The sequence below is a fragment of the Coenobita brevimanus genome, chromosome 38 (genome assembly GCF_032717465.1).
Source record: "Coenobita brevimanus isolate Jiangsu-jjx chromosome 38, ASM3271746v2, whole genome shotgun sequence".
Classification (NCBI taxonomy): Eukaryota; Metazoa; Arthropoda; class Malacostraca; order Decapoda; family Coenobitidae; genus Coenobita; species Coenobita brevimanus.
Window position 1 is genome coordinate 26399337 of NC_136991.1, and position 18638 is coordinate 26417974.

The 18638-nt window shown below is 40.7% G+C and overlaps 1 protein-coding gene across 1 annotated transcript in view; it reads left to right on the forward strand.

Annotated features, from left to right (window-relative positions):
* LOC145396558 (UDP-GalNAc:beta-1,3-N-acetylgalactosaminyltransferase 2-like) overlaps positions 1–18638 on the forward strand; it is an 88668-nt gene that overhangs the window by 63015 nt on the left and 7015 nt on the right. Inside the window, exons 2-3 of the mRNA XM_080269932.1 lie at positions 2016–2076; positions 2787–2789. Coding sequence (XP_080126058.1) covers positions 2016–2076; positions 2787–2789 — 64 coding nt within the window. The remainder of the gene's footprint in view (positions 1–2015; positions 2077–2786; positions 2790–18638) is intronic.

The window sequence follows — 18638 nt, forward strand, 5'->3', positions numbered from 1 at the left end:
TTCTATATCTACATGACCGAGATTTCATATTGAGTTATTGCAACCTCCCAGTTCAGAATAAAATGTCCCAGATTCCATTACAGCGAGCCCTGGTATTACAGGCTCAAGGTTACTCTACTGCAAATTCAAAATGTAAGAATTGCAAGTTTCAGACTCCAACATAGCAGCTTCTAGAATTACAGATGGTAGGTTCCAACGCTGCAGATTCTTGATTTAAATTCCACTACTCCCGTGCAATCACTATAGGCTCTGGATACATGTTCTGAACGTTTCAGATTTTAAGACTGTATTTTCCAGGTTCTAATACTGGAAGCTGCAGTGTTGCAGATACCAGTACTGATGGTTCCATGTTCTAGGATTATAGAGTCTGACGTTCTTGTATTGCATGTTCTAGTATTACAGGCTCATAGGCTTTAGTACTGCATGCCCTAGCATTACAGGCTGTTGGTTTCCATCATTGAAATATTCTAGTATTGCAAGCTCTTAGATCCAGTATTACTTGATCTATCGAGTATTATTGCAGCCTCTTAGGTTTCAATATTATACTTTCTAGAAATATTGGTTCATAGGTTCCAATATTGCCTGTTCTAGTATTACAGGCTCCTAGGCTTCAATCTAATGTTACAGGTTCCTAGGCTTCAGTGTTGGATATTCTAGTGTTACAGGCTCCTCGGCTTCAGTGTTGGATGTTCTAGTGTTACAGGCTCCTCGGCTTCAGTGTTGCATGTTCTAGTGTTACAGGCTCCCAGGCTTCAATATAGCATGTTCTAGTGTTACAGGCTCCTAGGCTTCAGTGTTGCAAGTTCTAGTGTTACAGGCTCCCAGGCTTCAATATAGCATGTTCTAGTGTTACAGGCTCCTCGGCTTCAGTGTTGCATGTTCTAGTGTTACAGGCTCCTAGGCTTCAATATATCATGTTCTGGAGTTACAGGCTCCTAGGCTTCGGTGTTGCATGTTCTAGTGTTACAGTCTCCTAGGCTTCAGTGTTGCATGTTCTAGCAGTACAGGCTATTTCGTTCCAATACTGCAAGTTCTAATAGTGCAGACTCATACGTCTATCTGTCTATCTATTACCAGACGCCTTAATCCCTTATACGGGGTAGCCACAAACAAATCGCCTCCACGTCACCCTGTCTCCTGCCATTTCACTGCCCTGCTCCCAATTCACACACCCCTCTCTCATATACCTCTCCACTCCCTTCCTCCATCTCATCCTTGGCCTTCCTCTCCCTGTCTTTCCCTCCACCTCACTCACATACACGCTCCTCGTCAGTCTCTCATTCTCCATCCTCTCCACGTGGCCAGACCACCTCAATGTGTTTCTCAACGCTTCCAGTCACATCCACATCCACACCACAACGCTCCTTCACATCCTCATTTGTCACACGTATCAGTATTATATTACAAGCCTTTATTCCATTATTGTATGCTCTAATATTACTGGATCTTAGTCCAATATTGCATATTCTAGTATTACTAGCTATTTAGTTCAGTATTGCATAATAAGGTGTTATGGACTCTAAGTTCTTGTTTTGCATGCACCAGGCTCCATTACTGAAGGTTCTAGTATTACTGGGTCTAGATTCCTGTACTCCAGGTTCAGGGTCGACAGGTTCCAAATTAACTGCCTCTAGGATTCAGCACTGCAAGCTTCAGATACTGATATTACCTTTTCCTTGTTTCAATACTGCAGGCTCTGCCATTACAGATTTTAGTTTTCAATACCACAGGTTCTAGTATGAAAAACTTAAAATTCCAGTATTGCTGGATCTAGTATTATGGCCTTCAGGGTTCAGTATTACACGTTGTATATTGAAGCGTTGCATGGTACAGGTTAATACATTGCAAGATCTTATATTACAAGTTCTAGTCGTTTAGTACCGGTATCTAAGTTCCGATATTGCAGGTTCCAGATTATAGCACTGCATTTCCAGGCACCGGTATTACAGGTTCTAGTATTACAGACTACAGGCTATAGTAATACAGACTCTATATTCCAGTAATGTTAATGCTAGTATGACAGGTTCCAGGTTCCAGTATTGCAGGATCTAGTAATACAGACTATATTCCAGTTCTGTAAGCCCTATAGAGCCAGTCAAACGTGTGCAAACATAAAGGGAGAGGGCACATCACAGGATATCTATAATGTACAGCTGTGTTGTTCTGTGTTGTGGTACGTGGATAACATGTATTGTGTTGTTTTGTATTGTGCTGTGTGTGTGATATGTTTTGTGTTGGTTTGTGTTGTGCTTTGTGTGTGATAAGTAATGTGTTGCTTTGTGTTGTGCTATGTGAGTGTTATATGTACTATATTTTGTTGTGTAGTGCTACTTGGGTGATATGTATTGTATTGTTTTGTGTTTTGCTGTGTGTGTGATATGTATTGTCTTGCTTTGTGGTCTGTGTTTAATTTGTATTGCGTTGGTTAGTGTTGTGCTGGGTGTGTGATATGTATAGTGTTGGTTTGTGTCGTGTTGTGTGTGTGTGTGTGTGTGTGTGTGTGTTATGTATTGTTGTTTGTGTTATGCCATGTGTGTGATACACAGTGTTTTTTGTGTTGTGCTATGTGTGATAAGCATTGTGTTGGTTTGTGTTATTCTGTGTGTGAGATATGTATTGTGTTATTGTGTAATGTGTTATAGTGTACTGTGGATTGTTGTATTACTCCTGTTGCGATGTTCCTGCTACAGTGCCATCATATATCACCATAAACTTACAAAGACAAAGCATTACTGCATATTTTCCCCTGTGTTTCCAGATTTTTAAATTACCTTGTATTATTACAGGTTGTAAGTTCAAATACCTTAGGCTTTACAGCTACAGGCTTTAGGCTGTAGTGTTGCGCATTATGATATTTTAAGTTTCGGATTCTAATATAGTATGTTCTACGGTTATTATGGCTAGCCTGCCTGACTATTTGGCTAATTAGAGTACTTCTTAGAGCTAAGGGCCTTTATTTTCATAAACATAATTTATCTCCCAGTTGAAGGCTTCTTCATTACTCAGGGCTTCAGTATCTTAAAAAGGCCTGAACCTGGCGAAACGTTATGCTTCAGTAACTGAAGGTCTAAATGGTGTTAAAACTAAATCGCATGTTTTCGTATTGCAGGCTCAAAGTTTCAATACTCGTATATCAGGTACTAATATAATATAATCTTTAAGCTCCAATGCTTTAAGTTCTGATATAACAAGTTCCAAGTGTCAGTATTTCTGGTTCTAATATTACAGACTCGGGGCTCCACTGTCTAAAGTTCTAATATCAAAGGTTCCAACCATACTCGTTCCGGAAGCAGATCCAGCAAGGAAAGGGAGCAGCGGTGGCTTGCGTGAGGGCGAGCAATGAAAGTCGAGCCATATGTTGCCTAATTACCCATCGATTTGGCGTAATTGGTGTGTACATCATAACACAGGCCACGCCATTCACACCCTTTACTGCCAGTCCGCCCGTCTGCTAGATTACCATAGCCATCTAACATACTTTAAAATGTGGAGCAATTAGAATAACAATGACATATTTTACGTCTTTAGTCACGTAGGTCTCTCTCTCTCTCTCTCTCTCTCTCTCTCTCTCTCTCTCTCTCTCTGTCTGTCTCTCTCTCTCTCTCTCTCTCTCTCTCTCTCTCTCTCTCCAGACGATTTTATTTAAAGAAAGACACGTCATTCTTAGTTAATGAAAACTACAAGTAACCTCTCCAGTTCGATTAGTCATTCAGCTGAATACAATCTCCTTGTATAATAATAATGAAATTAATATCAATATAGAGGTACCTCTTCTTCTAGATAAAGCTATGTATTGGAAGCTTAAAAAATTTCATAACAACATTCCATTCATTTCTGATATAGTTAATTGCAAAAGTAGGAGAGTTAGCCCTCTATGACAATGCTTTCAGCTGACTTAAATCGTCTGACGTTAGCTGTAATAGAATAATAGAATTATCACGATTATGAAGGTGTTAATGGTGACATTATTAACTCTTTCTGGCTTCAATGACCTGCTTTCAGCTGAATAAAGTCAATTAAAGTTAGCTGAGTGTTAAGAGTTTTCCCTAGAGTGAAAGAGTAAACTGTACTTGTAAATAAAATCAAACAAAATGTTGTGGACAGATAAACATTATTCTGAGACCAGTCTGATTCCGATGAAGTAAGTTTCTTAAATTAGGGTAGTTTATGTACAGCACTCCTTATAAGTAAATTGTGATAGCCGAGTACCATTAAACAAGTACATGAATTCAAACATCCCTGCACTGAGAGTTATTAACTCTGTATCATCGCATAAATCAGAGTCAGTGCATGACTGAATTTCTCCCCTGGGAAGAATGTTAGCCAGAAAATCCCTCCTCCGTGCTGGCGAAGTACGAACTGGAAAGAAATGAAAGCAATGCTTATTGCATAGGAAAATTGAAGTGTGATGGTTTGTCTGTGTATGTCAGTGTATGCTTATATTTTACTTTAATTCTGTGGAGTGCGAACGTAACATAAACAGATGAAAAGACACAGTATACTTCCAACAACCTCTTGTATGTCCACTATGACTCGTTATTGCTTAATATTTCTAGTGTCAATGAAAGACAGGGAGTGAACTGAGCAGAGGCTATAGCTGAAAGAGAGAACTAAAAAACATTTTGAGAAAATTTCTAAAATAAAACAGGATGCCAAAGAATCATCTCTAGTATGTTTCCTTTATTTTTGCTACTGCCAACATATACAGTATGTTTAGCTCTAGAGAGTCTTTGGAAAGGAATGGGTTGACTAGTAAACTGGGGCAGAGCTAAGCCTTGAGGATACTTGGGTAAGAGAAAATGGAAAAGATATGAGAAATATGTTGCAGCATCCATTGCATACTGTATATATTTGGCTCATTTATTACAATACTCTTGCCACAGCCAGTTGATACATTCAGCTTTGGGTAGGCTGGAGGTCAGAGTCGAACAGGAAAGAGGCTTACAATAAGATGAGGGAAAAGCTGCAACAATAAGAGACATGGCAGAGTGAATACAATATCCTTTGCTATCATTTTTTTATAAATAAGTATTTTTTTCTCAAGGCATTGGCTTCTTTCTTCCTTTACTTATTCACTTGCTCCCTTTCATTTATTCATTTCTTTTTTCTTTCACAACTTTTTTCCAATCTTCCTCCTTTCACTACAGTTCTCTCTCCTTCCTTCTTTCTCTTTTCCTTCTTTCATAAACTTTCTCCTTTCTGTTGCTTTTTTCTCTCTTTAATCGTCATTAGGTTAACCAGTCCGTTCTTCATATTTTCCTAGCTTTCTTCCTTCATGCCCTTGCATTCTCTCCCATTCCTCATTCCATATCCCTCTAAAATCCAGTACCCATGAGCTGCTCTCTCTCTCTCTCTCTCTCTCTCTCTCTCTCTCTCTCTCTCTCCATTCATTACCCGTCCTAGCTCCGGAGGGGCTCGGGAACGTTTTTTTTTTTTCCACTGGCTTTGTCTGTCTGTCTGTTTGTTAGTTTGTTAACAACTTTTCGCGAAAACTACTGGAGCGATTTTGAGTAAAATTATTGGGATTATGGACTATGACCTTCTGATCACCTGATTGAATGTTGGGCCAAACTGAGCCAAGGCCCAGGCTGTAGGCCCAAAAAATTAAAAAAAAAATCGTTTTTTGTCTCCATAACTCCTTTCAAATTCGTCATATCGACATGAAACCAAATCCTAAAGGTGCATCTTTCATATCTACATCCTATGTCTCATTGCATTTGGGGGATCACCCCACAGTCAGCGGTAGGGGGGTGGGGGTCAGTGTCAGGTGGGTAGGGCCTAAAATTTCAATTGGGCATAAAATTGTCAGTTTTCACCCAGTTTACTGCAAATTTGACATGTGACATCTTTGACTAGATATCCTGTTTTGTTTATACGTCAGCACTAAAATGACTGCCGGGGACGGGTTTGCTGTGCCTTGGCACCGCTTCTTGTTCTTTTCTTCTCTTCCTTCATTTTGTCATTAAATCTTCTCTGTCATTTTTTTGTCTCCTTCCTTCTTTTCCAGAATTTTTTTTTTCCTTCATTCTTTTCTTCCGTCCTTCCTGTCTTCTCTCACCAGCTTCCTCTCCCCTCCTGCCTTCTTTCACCTGCTGTCTCCTATTTCATTCTTTCATTCAATATTTCGCCAGCTTTCTATTCCCGTTTCCTCTTTTATTCTCTCTCTCTCTCTCTCTCTCTCTCTCTCTCTCTCCTTGCTTCCACAATTCTTTCCTTCCTTCCTCTTGTCATCCTGTATATTTCTTCCAACGCTAAGATGTTCAGTGACTGTCTGCGTCCTTCTCTGTCTTCTTCCTGCTGTCCCTACTTCCTGCTGTCCCTACTTCCTGCTCTGTCTACTTCCTGCTATGTCTGCTTCCTGCTGTCCCTGCTTCTTGCTATGTCTACTTCCTGCTCTGTCTGCTTCCTGCTGCCCCTACTTCCTGCTCTGTCTGCTTCCTGCTGCCCCTACTTCCTGCTCTGTCTGCTTCCTGCTGCCCTTACTTCATGCTCTGTCTGCTTTCTGCTATGTCTACTTCCTGCTCTGTCTACTTCCTGCCATGTCTGCTTCCTGTCATGTCTGCTTCCTGCTGCCTCTACTTCCTGCTCTGTCTGCTTTCTGCTATGTCTACTTACTGCTTTGTCTGCTTCTTGTTCATCAACTGCTTATCCTTATCCATGTATTATTTTCCTTCTTACCTCGTTCTCCATTCTCACTTCGTCCTCCATTCTTCTATATTTTCATGGTGATTCAATCTTGCGTCTAACATGTATTATTTGTGTTTTTCTTTATAATATGTTTTTTAATTCATTATCACACAGACACTAATGCACATGAACGAAAATACACACACACACACACACACACACACACACACACACACACACACACACACACACACACACACACACACACACACACACACACACACACACACACACACACACACACACACACACACACACACACACACACACACACACACACACACACACACACACACACACACACACACACACACACACACACACACACACACACACACACACACACACACACACACACACACACACACACACACACACACACACACACACACACACACACACACACACACACACACACACACACACACACACACACACACACACACACACACACACACACACACACACACACACACACACACACACACACACACACACACACACACACACACACACACACACACACACACACACACACACACACACACACACACACACACACACACACACACACACACACACACACACACACACACACACACACACACACACACACACACACACACACACACACACACACACACACACACACACACACACACACACACACACACACACACACACACACACACACACACACACACTGGGAGCACGAGTGCCAGTGAGAATGAATGTGAGAGAGTGCGAGTGAGAATGTGAATTAGTGAGAATGCGAATTAATGTGAATGAGAATCTGTGAGTGAGCGTGAGAGAGAGAGAGAGAGAGAGAGAGAGAGAGAGAGAGAGAGAGAGAGATACAGACAGACAGACAGACAGACAGACAGACACAGACAGAGACAGAGACAGAGACAGAGACAGACAGACAGACAAAGAGTGCGAGTGAGTGAATGAGCGAGAGTGAGTGAGTGAGAGATGATTGAGTGAGATTGAGAGAGTGCGTGAGCGAGTGAGCGAATGCAAGTGAGTGCGAAAGGATGTGAGTGTGAGAGGGTGTAAGTATGAGTGTGAGTGGTAAAAGGTGTGATTGTGAGTGTGACAGGGTTTGAGTGTGAGCGTTGAGAAGGTGTGAGTGTGAGAGTGTGAGTGTGAGAATGTGAGTGTGAGAGACTGAGGGTGAGTGAGGGTGTGTGTGAAAATGAGTGAGAGAGTAAGTGTGAGGGTGAGTGTAAGATGTAAGTGTACGATGTGAGTGTAAGATGAGAGAGAGAGAGAGAGAGAGAGAGAGAGAGAGAGAGAGAGAGACCTGTTTCCATTTTCTTGTTAAAACGTATACTGGATTTTATCATCCAGCCTGAAATGATGCTACATTGGAAGAGTTTCTTTACCTGCCTTGCAAGATTAGGTAAATGAGATCAACGTGTGCTTATCGTGCAGGAAGATTTGAAATACACCTTTTCTGCTTTCTGATCATAAATCCTACAGCACCAATTTTTACAGTGTCTTCTCTCATAGACTCTACCCATCCCCACCACAGTTTCCGTTCATTTCACCCATATTTTTTTTTTCTCCTATGCCCATTTCATTACCCAACTCCTTCATCCTATCATTTATGGAAAATACCTTCACAGCTCTGCAACCACTAATCCCACAACGCCCATTCTCACAAAGTATGCTTTCCTGCCACAGCCCCACCACTTAACAAATATCTTTCTTGTCCCATCCATTCTTTTGCTCGCCACACTTTTTTTTGAAGCCCTTTCTTTGATGGTTTCATGTCGCAACGCATGTCACACCGTCAATGAATGTTTTTGTGAACACTGAAGGGAAGATGTATGAAGTCCCATCCATTTTCTTCTTGCTATATGCAGACAAATTATATTCAGCACTGAAAGGACTTATCGTATTGTAGGGTTTGAGGTTCAAGCATAACTGAAGACTAAACATCGCATAGGAGCAAGTGAAGCACCACTGAGCACCGACTGAAGCGTCGTCAAAATATTATCTGTGTGCCATCAAAACACAACTGAACTATCAATGAACCACAAATAAGCCATCAGTACGATGACAGATTATTCTTAGATCAGTGCATTACAGTCTGGAGATTTTATTGATCTTAAGAAAATCTCCAGCCGTGAAAAGGTTTACGGCCTTGAAACTTCTTCGAACTTCAGTAAACCAATTGTAACAGCAATAATAAAAAAGCAGAGTGATGTCATCGGACTGTAGAGGTTACAGCCGCTCTGAACTGCAATAAAGGAATTGAGAACGACAAAAATCACAGAAAAAAAATATTGAAACATCTTCGAATCATATCTGAAGTATTTCAGAATAAGAACTAAAAATTTCTGATCCACTGCTGATGCATCATTTTGTCACTAACGAAGCACTGCTAAGTAATCTGATGCACCTCTGAATCACGGTCTTAACTTGCTAAAGCACACACTGAATCCTGGCTGATGCAACATTTATTTATATCTGAAACTTCACTATGAAAAAAGTTGACGTAAACTGAAACACCTCTGAAATAAATTTAAAGAACCATTAATGAAGTTTGAAGTACCGTGAAAACCCAACTGGAGCATAACCGAAGCAAATTTGCAGCACTACTGAAGACAGATTTAAATAACACGGAATGCAAACAATGCCGAAATACCATTGAAGAAAGAGAGGAGAGAAACTGGAGTACCAGTGGAGGTAGGGAAAAAAATTAACATCAAAGGAAAAATGGAAAAGAATAACTTAACTAATTCAGAAGCAAAAGTGAGAGAAATTTATGGCATTACAGAAGTACTACAAGAGCAAAATAATATACCAAAACTGAGGGACCACTGACGTACAATTTGAAGCCAAACCGAATCCTGATAGAATCACGTTATAGTAGCAATCAACAAGTGTGTCTTCAGGTGGAGGGAGAAAGGGAAGATACTAAGCCTTTCACCCCCCTCCTACTTCCCCTCCTTTTTCCTCCCCTGTCCTCCTCTCTCTTCTTCTGCCCTCCCCTCCCCACATCCCTCCTATCCCCACCTCTCACAGCACTCCATGGCAACTGCAATTAAAGGTGTGTTACTCTGTACTGTGTGTGTGTGTGTGTGTGTGTGTGTGTGTGTGTGTGTGTGTGTGTGTGTGTGTGTGTGTGTGTGTGTGTGTGTGTGTGTGTGTGTGTGTGTGTGTGTGTGTGTGTGTGTGTGTGTGTGTGTGTGTGTGTGTGTGTGTGTGTGTGTGTGTGTGTGTGTGTGTGTGTGTGTGTGTGTGTGTGTGTGTGTGTGTGTGTGTGTGTGTGTGTGTGTGTGTGTGTGTGTGTGTGTGTGTGTGTGTGTGTGTGTGTGTGTGTGTGTGTGTGTGTGTGTGTGTGTGTGTGTGTGTGTGTGTGTGTGTGTGTGTGTGTGTGTGTGTGTGTGTGTGTGTGTGTGTGTGTGTGTGTGTGTGTGTGTGTGTGTGTGTGTGTGTGTGTGTGTGTGTGTGTGTGTGTGTGTGTGTGTGTGTGTGTGTGTGTGTGTGTGTGTGTGTGTGTGTGTGTGTGTGTGTGTGTGTGTGTGTGTGTGTGTGTGTGTGTGTGTGTGTGTGTGTGTGTGTGTGTGTGTGTGTGTGTGTGTGTGTGTGTGTGTGTGTGTGTGTGTGTGTGTGTGTGTGTGTGTGTGTGTGTGTGTGTGTGTGTGTGTGTGTGTGTGTGTGTGTGTGTGTGTGTGTGTGTGTGTGTGTGCCTAAGTGGGTGAGTGTGTTTGAGTGTTTTGTTTATGTCTTTATTCACCCGTCTTACACCTCCCTAAACACACCTGTCCCTCTCCCAGTGGTACTCTCAGATGGGCTTTTAACTGTCCATAACCTCTCTCCTAACCGCTGTCTAGGCCCGTCCACGTCTTGCCAAGGCTTTCTGTCTGATTAAAGGTGTCTGTCTCCCTGTCTTAACTGTCTCTCATGCTTCTTTGATTATTGTGCTTGTCTGTCTATTTGCTATTGCGTTATTGACGACTTTTGATGAGTTTGTGTGTGTGTGTGTGTGTGTGTGTGTGTGTGTGTGTGTGTGTGTGTGTGTGTGTGTGTGTGTGTTTCAGAGATTTTCTTCAGAATCTCTCTCTCTCTCTCTCTCTCTCTCTCTCTCTCTCTCTCTCTCTCTCTCTCTCTCTCTCAGATCTAGACGCATGTAGGAAGAATGAAGCCCACACACAACAGCCCCCAACAGTTCTGGGTGGAAAAAGCCGTGTGAAGCTTTTGTCCCAGGAGTCAATTAAACCCTTGATTGGGGTATTAGATCTATTGGTACTGCTGTGTCTGGTTCAAAACTCCTTCTATTTGTTCCTCTTACCAGTTGCCAATAATGGGGTATATAAATGTGTTGATGACTGCCATGAATGCCATGCTATTTTTGATCCTGAGTTTTATAAAGGGCAACTATTCCTAACTTAAATATTTCATCCCACTTGCATGATTCACTTACATTTCGAAAGACTGACTGTATCCTTCACAGGAAGGTTCTGACAGTTTCCTCTCACAACCTATTTTCTGATTGTTATTTTGAGTTCCGTTAAGCACGTTTCAATTGCTATCCCTTTTAGACTCCTGATCATCCTCGTTGTGGACTTCAGTGAAAACACAGTTTTTACACCTTTGCACATGACATCGGAAAGACTTCGACAAGTATGGCACAAACATTTGATTTCCATACTGTCATCTTCCGGTTTCTATCCACCTCACTGTGTCTTCATCTCTGGTTTAGTAGCTGGTCATTCTATTAATTCTGTTGGAGACAGCCGTTTTTCTTCTAAAGTTATCAGTAACTGTGTTCCTCAGGGTTCTCTCCTGTCACTGACCCGTTTCCTTGCATTAATCAATAATCTGAACTGCATATCTAGGCCTGTCAGTTCATACACTGATGACTCTACCCTTCATATTACCACTCGCCTCTCAAATCATCTGCTACAGCATTAACCAAACAGTCACAAGAAGAGGCGGTGGTACACCTGGTTTCTGACTTCTCTGTTATTAGTGACTGGGATCAAAGAAACCTTGATATGCTGTAATGGATAAAAAAAATAAAAATCAGACGTCTCCATCCACTGTCCCCCCAGAATCATTCAGAGAAATATTTAGTAGCACACAATCGTCCTTTACCATGTCTGAATAACCCTGAATATTCTTTCTCATAACATAGGAGTGTAAAAGCACATTCTTTCCATCGGACAGCCAAGTTTCCTGATGCAAGATGTGTCGAACCGTCTCCGTACTGTCCTTGCCCTGGTGTAATTGTTGACTCATAATGAGTGTTTTAATAATCCCAGAGTGGTGTATTGTTCTCACTTGTCAAGGGCTCACAACCTACAGCTATTTAATCAGGGTGAAGGTAAAGACTTCATTTCAGCTATTCACCTCACACGGATTCCCTTCAGCCACTCTCTGTTCATTTGCATTGTTGTTCCTCTTTCCCAGTGTCGTCGCTGTTCAGTGATCAATACTTTTCTGACCTGTTTGCTTGCATACCTCCTCCATTACGGCGTACACACAGTAGGGCACCCGTCTGGCAATCCACTCACTCCGTCTCTTCAATCATTCATATATATATAACTGCTCGGCTCTCTAGAGACTAACTCCTCACTAGGTATTTCCTTATGCCTATGATGTCTAATCTCGTAGAAGTAGTGAGTTCAAACAATAGAAAAGAAGGAATCATATTTTGGTTGTCTCTATATTATTCCTGGAAAGATCAACTTTTGCAGGTTTCCTTCTTCGATGTGTTTCAAGGCGTATGTTTTCTTGGGTAAGTATTCGACTTTGTCTCTAGTAATGTACGTAAATATTCAAATGTGTATTAAGTAATCAAGTATGAAAGTATTGAGGTATATAAGTATGTAGGTGTGTTTACATTCAGCTGTGTTGGTGCTCCAGTCTGTAAGAATGTTTGTGCTCAAGCAGGTCATGTGTGAGTACAGTACCTGCACATGTATTAATGTGTAGGCATTGAGGTGTGTACCGGTATTAATTGTACAAGTATTCCAGTGACTAAGTATTCATATATGTGTGAGTAATAAATGTATGAACTTACAAATGTGTAATTATGTAATTGTGTAATTATTTCAGTGTGCATATATTCTAGTGTGTAAATATCTTGGAAAATGTTGTATGTTTTTATATTACCTCTCTCTCTCTCTCTCTCTCTCTCTATTAAATTTTTAATAATTAGTGTAACATTGCAGTCATATCAGTATTCCATGAGGTTTGGTATATATAAACAAACACATCAATGAAAGAAGTGGGAGTTCCTTAATATAGTGAATCTTCTGTTTTATGCATGTGCATTTTTTTTAGCATACACCCTAGATGAGGTAATACAGAATTTGATGATGATGATGACGCTGATGAGAAAAAAATATCTAAAAACCTTGAAAGCATCAGTAAATATAAAAATGAACAGTTGCAGAAGAGAAAAAAAGAATTGTGCAAATGTGTATTTCATGTTATTTTCCCAGAACCAAGTATATTTCAAAACTAAATTACTTAATGAGATTCAGTTCCCTGTGTGTGGTATTTCAGTATATTGCAGCCCCGTGTTTTTCCCTGCCTTAAATATATGTATGTAAATGGTCGAGTCGTTTTCAGTTGGAGCAGAATTTCTTAGTGTTAAAACTTTTGTGTTTGCGGAGTTAAAAAAAAAAATAATAAAAGAGAGAGGGAGAGAGAAAGTTGTGAAAATATACCCTGACAAGAAGTGGGCCCAAGAGGTGAAGGAGGGAAGGATGACGAGGGAGGGAGGGAGGAGGGGATCGAAGGAGAGGGGGAGGGAGATGGAGGATCTTGAGAGAGAGAGAGAGAGAGAGAGAGAGAGAGAGAGAGAGAGAGAGAGAGAGAGAGAGAGAGAGAGAGAGACTGGAGGGAAAGACTAGGAGAGAGTGAAAAAGGGAAGCATATGGGGAGGTAGGGAATGAAGGATGGTGGGCGAATGGGAAGGAACATTGAGTTAAAGAAGGTAAAAAGAGAAAGAGAGAGAGAGAGAGAGAGAGAGAGAGAGAGAGATACTGAGCATATGAAATGGAAAGACGTGGGACAGTATGATGAGAGAATTAAAAGTGGGTAGGGACTTTAAAGTGTGAAGATGACTGAGAACAGAAAGAAAAAGAAAATAGTATGAAAGAAAAAAAAGGGGCGGAAGGAAGGGAGGCGTGGAAGAACGAAAGGAATGATTAAAAGAAAAGGAATGAGAAGAGTAAGGGTGCGAAAGAGAAAAGTAAGACGAGATAAAACTATGAGAAATGAAGAGAAGAGAGGATAACTGTGTATCATAAAAAGCAATTGAGAGAATGAAAGAAAATAGGTGAGGGGAAGAAGGAAAGACGTGGAGGAAGAGAAAAAGGGCACAGAGAAAGAAGACGGAGAGACAAAGAAGAAGTTATGAACAGAAAGAGTAAGAAGGAAGAATGTGGGGTAAGTCAAAGTGAAACAGTGAGAAAACGGGAGAAAATAATGGAAGAGAACAGAGAAAGTGAGAAAGCATTGAGCAGAAAGTGGGAAAGAACAGAATAAAATGTTTGGGCAACAGATGCAAGGGAGACAGGAAGAAATATGAGAACGGAAAGTAAGAAGGTACAGGAAAAGAAAAGAAACTCGGAAGTAAGAAAGAAGAATGAAGAGAGAGATGGAAGGAATGAAAAGGAGGGAGGGCATGAAGGACAGGGCAGGTCGAGATGGGAGAAAAATATGAAGAGGGAAAAAATGTGAGAGAAGAAAATATTGAAGAAAAGGTAGGACGGGACAAAGTGAAAGACGGAGGCGAAGATAGTGGATGGTGAAGATGGGGGAAAAAATGAAGGTTGGGAGGAAGTGAGAAAAATTAAATAAAAACAAGTGAATAACAGATGGAATGAAGGGTGAGAGAGAGAGAGAGAGAGAGAGAGGGGGGGGGAGGAGAGGGGAGAAGAATGGCAATGTGAGAATCAGAAAGAAATACAGAAAGGAAGCCAACGAAGGGAGAGAGATGGAGATGTAAATAAAGAAAGGGAGAGGGGGAGACAGCAACTAAGAAAGCCAAGAATGAAGCAATAGGAAAAGAACACGGGCGGAGAGAGAGCGAGAGAGAGAGAAGCCTCCTTAAAAGAGACTCCAGTAAACAACACAGTGACACTCTTCCCCCCACCTCTCTCTCTCTCTCTCTCTCTCTCTCCAGCCTTGTTTCTACGTTTTTCATTCCTCTCTTTTTCCTCCTCCTCAAAATCATTACCTTTATTTCCACTCCATTGTTTAATTTCTCTATTTTTTTTCTCCTTCTTCGGTTTCCTCTCACTCTCTTTCTTCTCTTCTCTTTCAGCCTGTCATTCCATTAGCTCTTTCTTCTTCCTTCTTCGCCTCTGTCCTTCTTTCCTTTCTTCTTCCTCTTTCGCTTCCCCTCTTCTCTGCATCCTTCTCCATCTTTCCTCCCTCCCTCCCTCTCCCTCTTCCCTCTTCTGCTTCCCACCCCCATCTTTTCTCCCTCCTTCTCTCCCTTCCCCTCCTACCCTCCCTCCCTCCCTCCCTCTCTGAAAGTTGTGAATAATAAGAGAGTGTTGTCTCCCGAGACCCTTTCTTCCTTACTCTCTCTTCTTCCTCCACCATCTGCCCATCTCTCCCTCTCTCTCTCTCTCTCTCTCTCTCTCTCTCAACTAATGCTTTATTCGTCGCCATTTGCTTGACTTTCTTCTCGCAACCCACTCCATGTCATTGCTGAACAAAAAGTACGCTCTTGAATCTTATATATATTTTTTCTTTAGTTGTTTTCGCTACATCCAGATGACTATATTGGAATAAGAAATAAACTCTTTCAGTGAAGGGACTAAAAAGTCTTATCTAATTCCTGCAGTTCTAAAAATCACTCCAAAGCCTCGTATAATCAACTGGAGTAAAAAAAAAAAATAAATAAATAAAAATGAAATACCCTGGTTTCAGTGTTATGCTATCAAACGCCTCTATCACCACTCTTAACCATCTCCTCCTTCCACTCCAAGCCACCTTGCATCATGTACTCCTCTACTTAAATCTCTTCACTGTGATGACGCATATTTGAATTATTTTCTTGCCAACTCCAGACATATTTCCTTGGCTTGGGATATATCTCTCTCGTACTGGTGGGGTTATAAAAGGTTGTATCCGATTCCTTCAGCTCGAAAATTCCTAAGGTGAAATAATTGTCCGATATAGCAAGATTAAAGTACATACAACGTCATTTTATCAAAGAGGTTAAGATGTCCATCTCATGCTTTTTGTCTTCCTCGCCTTTCACACCCAGTGACTGTATGCTGGGATAAAACAGGTCAGTCAGGTCATTAAAGGTCAAAGGTTACGTGGTCTCTCTCTCTCTCTCTCTCTTCTCTCTCTCTCTCTCTCTCTCTCTCTCTCTCTGTTTTCATGTACGAGACACATTAATTTTGTAGATGTTTTTCCCTTGTTTTTGTTGTAATTTTCTCCATTAATGGGGTGTGAAGACAGACAGACAGACAGACACAGACAGACAGACAGACACAAACAGACAGACAGAGACACAGACAGACAGACAGACAGACAGATAAACAGACAGAGAAGATCCCATTCAAAGACAATAACCACACAAAAATAAGAAATAAAACACACAGTGCAGTGAAGAATACAAGAGTCTACTTTCCCGAAGTTAATCATTTAAATGAACTAAAGTAAAAAAATAATAATAATGAAAAGAAGAAGCTAAAGTACTGTGACCTGGGGAAACTAATGGCTATAATTGGACTCTCTGAAATGTGAAAGTGATAAACAGTTTAATAAATGTCTATAGAATAGAAGGAAATAAACAGAATATCAAAGAAAACTCTCCCTAGGTCACGTCAGTTGTTGTTGTTATGTAGGGATCATGTAGATTGTTGACTGAATCTGCCCCTCTGTCGTGTAACATCCTCGTCTCGGGACACTGGCAGGGAGATGAGGGACGTTTGTATGATGGAGCACCGGAGCTACCGGTTATAATGGTGCCACCACGTGATGGAGTCCCTCTCCAAAACAAGCGTCTATTCTGATGCTATTACTGCTAATTGCAGACGATGTTGGTTCACAGGAGACAGTTTTTTAGCATTCCTGCTGTCATCAGTATATATATATATATATATATATATATATATATATATATATATATATATATACAAGGAACGTACTGCAATAAATAAGTATGCAGATAAGTGAATAGCAGTTCAGCAGATCGTTGGATTACAGATAAAAGAAGATACTTTAAAATTACTGTTAATTAAAGCACTCAGTAAATCATTATAATCATTATGACAACACCGTCACAAAAAATAAAGACAATGCATCAGGTGCACAAATACTCAGCATATTAACCTTTTCATGATGGCCTTTTATGTGGTATTTTATTCCAGTTCCAGTTGATGAAGGAAGATGGAAAGAGCACTTTCAATCTGTTCTAAATAGACCAATCCCAGCTGAAGAGGACATTTTGCCAGCCGAGAGAGATTTGCAGATAGAAACAGGGGATATAATTTTGGAAGAGGTAGCAAAATCTATAAAGGAGTTAAAGAATTTTAAGGCTCCAGGAGAGGATGGAATATTCCCTGACATGCTTAAGGTGGAAAATGACGAGTTGATGAAGGCGCTTTTGAAACTTTTTAATGTGGCTTGGGATAGTGGTGGAGTTCCAGAAGAGTGGAAAAATGGAGTGATTATAAAAATACCAAAAAAGGGAGATTTAAGTGTGTGTGGCAATTGGAGGGGGATAACTTTGACACCTGTAGTTGCAAAAGTCTTTTCCAAAATCTTGTTGAACAGAATAGAGCCAGTAATTGATAAAATTTTAAGAGAAGAACAAGCGGGATTTAGAAAGGGTCGAGGTTGTAATGATCAGATTTTTATTGTAAGGCATCTAATGCAACAAGCTAATGAGATGAGAATGCCACTTAGTATGTGTTTTGTGGATTTTGAAAAGGCGTTTGATAGTGTTTCACGTGGAGCAATGTTGAAAATTATAAGATTCTATGGTATACCAGAAAAGTTTGTAAATATTATTAGAAGCCTGCATGAAGGTACTTTTTGTAAGATAATGGTGGGTGGTTCTTCGAGTGATCCATTTCAAGTTAGGTCAGGAATGATTCAAGGAGGTGTTCTTTCGCCATTGTTGTTTGTTTTGGTTATGGATTATATTATGAAAAAGGTTGTAAGGAGAACAGGTGCAGGAATTAACTGGAAAGAAAATAAGAAGCTAATGGATTTGGACTATGCTGATGATATTGTACTGATTTGCAGAAGTATTTACGAGATGCAGAGGGTGCTAGATTGTCTGGTGGAGGAAGGAGAAAGTGTGGGATTGGTAATAAATTGTGGAAAGACTGAAATAATTAATATGAACGTGGAGAACCAAATCGATTGTGTAATTGGGAATAATGTGGTGAAGAATGTAGAAAACTTTAAATATCTGAGAACGATTGTATCATCTCATGGATCATTAAACAATGAAATTGAGGAGAGGATCAGACAGGCTTGGCGAGCTGTTGGAATGTTGAAATCTGTTTAGTATGTACCGAAAGCATATTATTATTCCAAAGTGAAAATTTACAAGTCCATGGTTAGACCAATTTTAATTTACGGGCATGAGTCATGGTACAGTACAATTGCAACAGATCAGAAAGTATTAGGATTTGAGATCAAAATACTGAGAAGGATTCTTAGGGTAAAGTGGCAAGACAGAGTTACAAATGCAAGAGTAAGGGATATTACGAGAGTGGAACCAGTTAATGAATATGTGAGACTGTCTCGCTGGAAGTGGCTGGGACATATATACAGAAAAGAAGGTAGTTTAATACAGGATGTGCCAGAGTGGACTGCTAGAGGAAGAAGAGGTAGAGGTAGGCCGAGGGAAACTGGTTGAGGACAATGAAAAAACAAGTAGGAGAGGAGTGTTGGTGGGACCTGAAGGAGATGGCAAGAGACAAATATTGGAGGAGAGAGTTCATTGA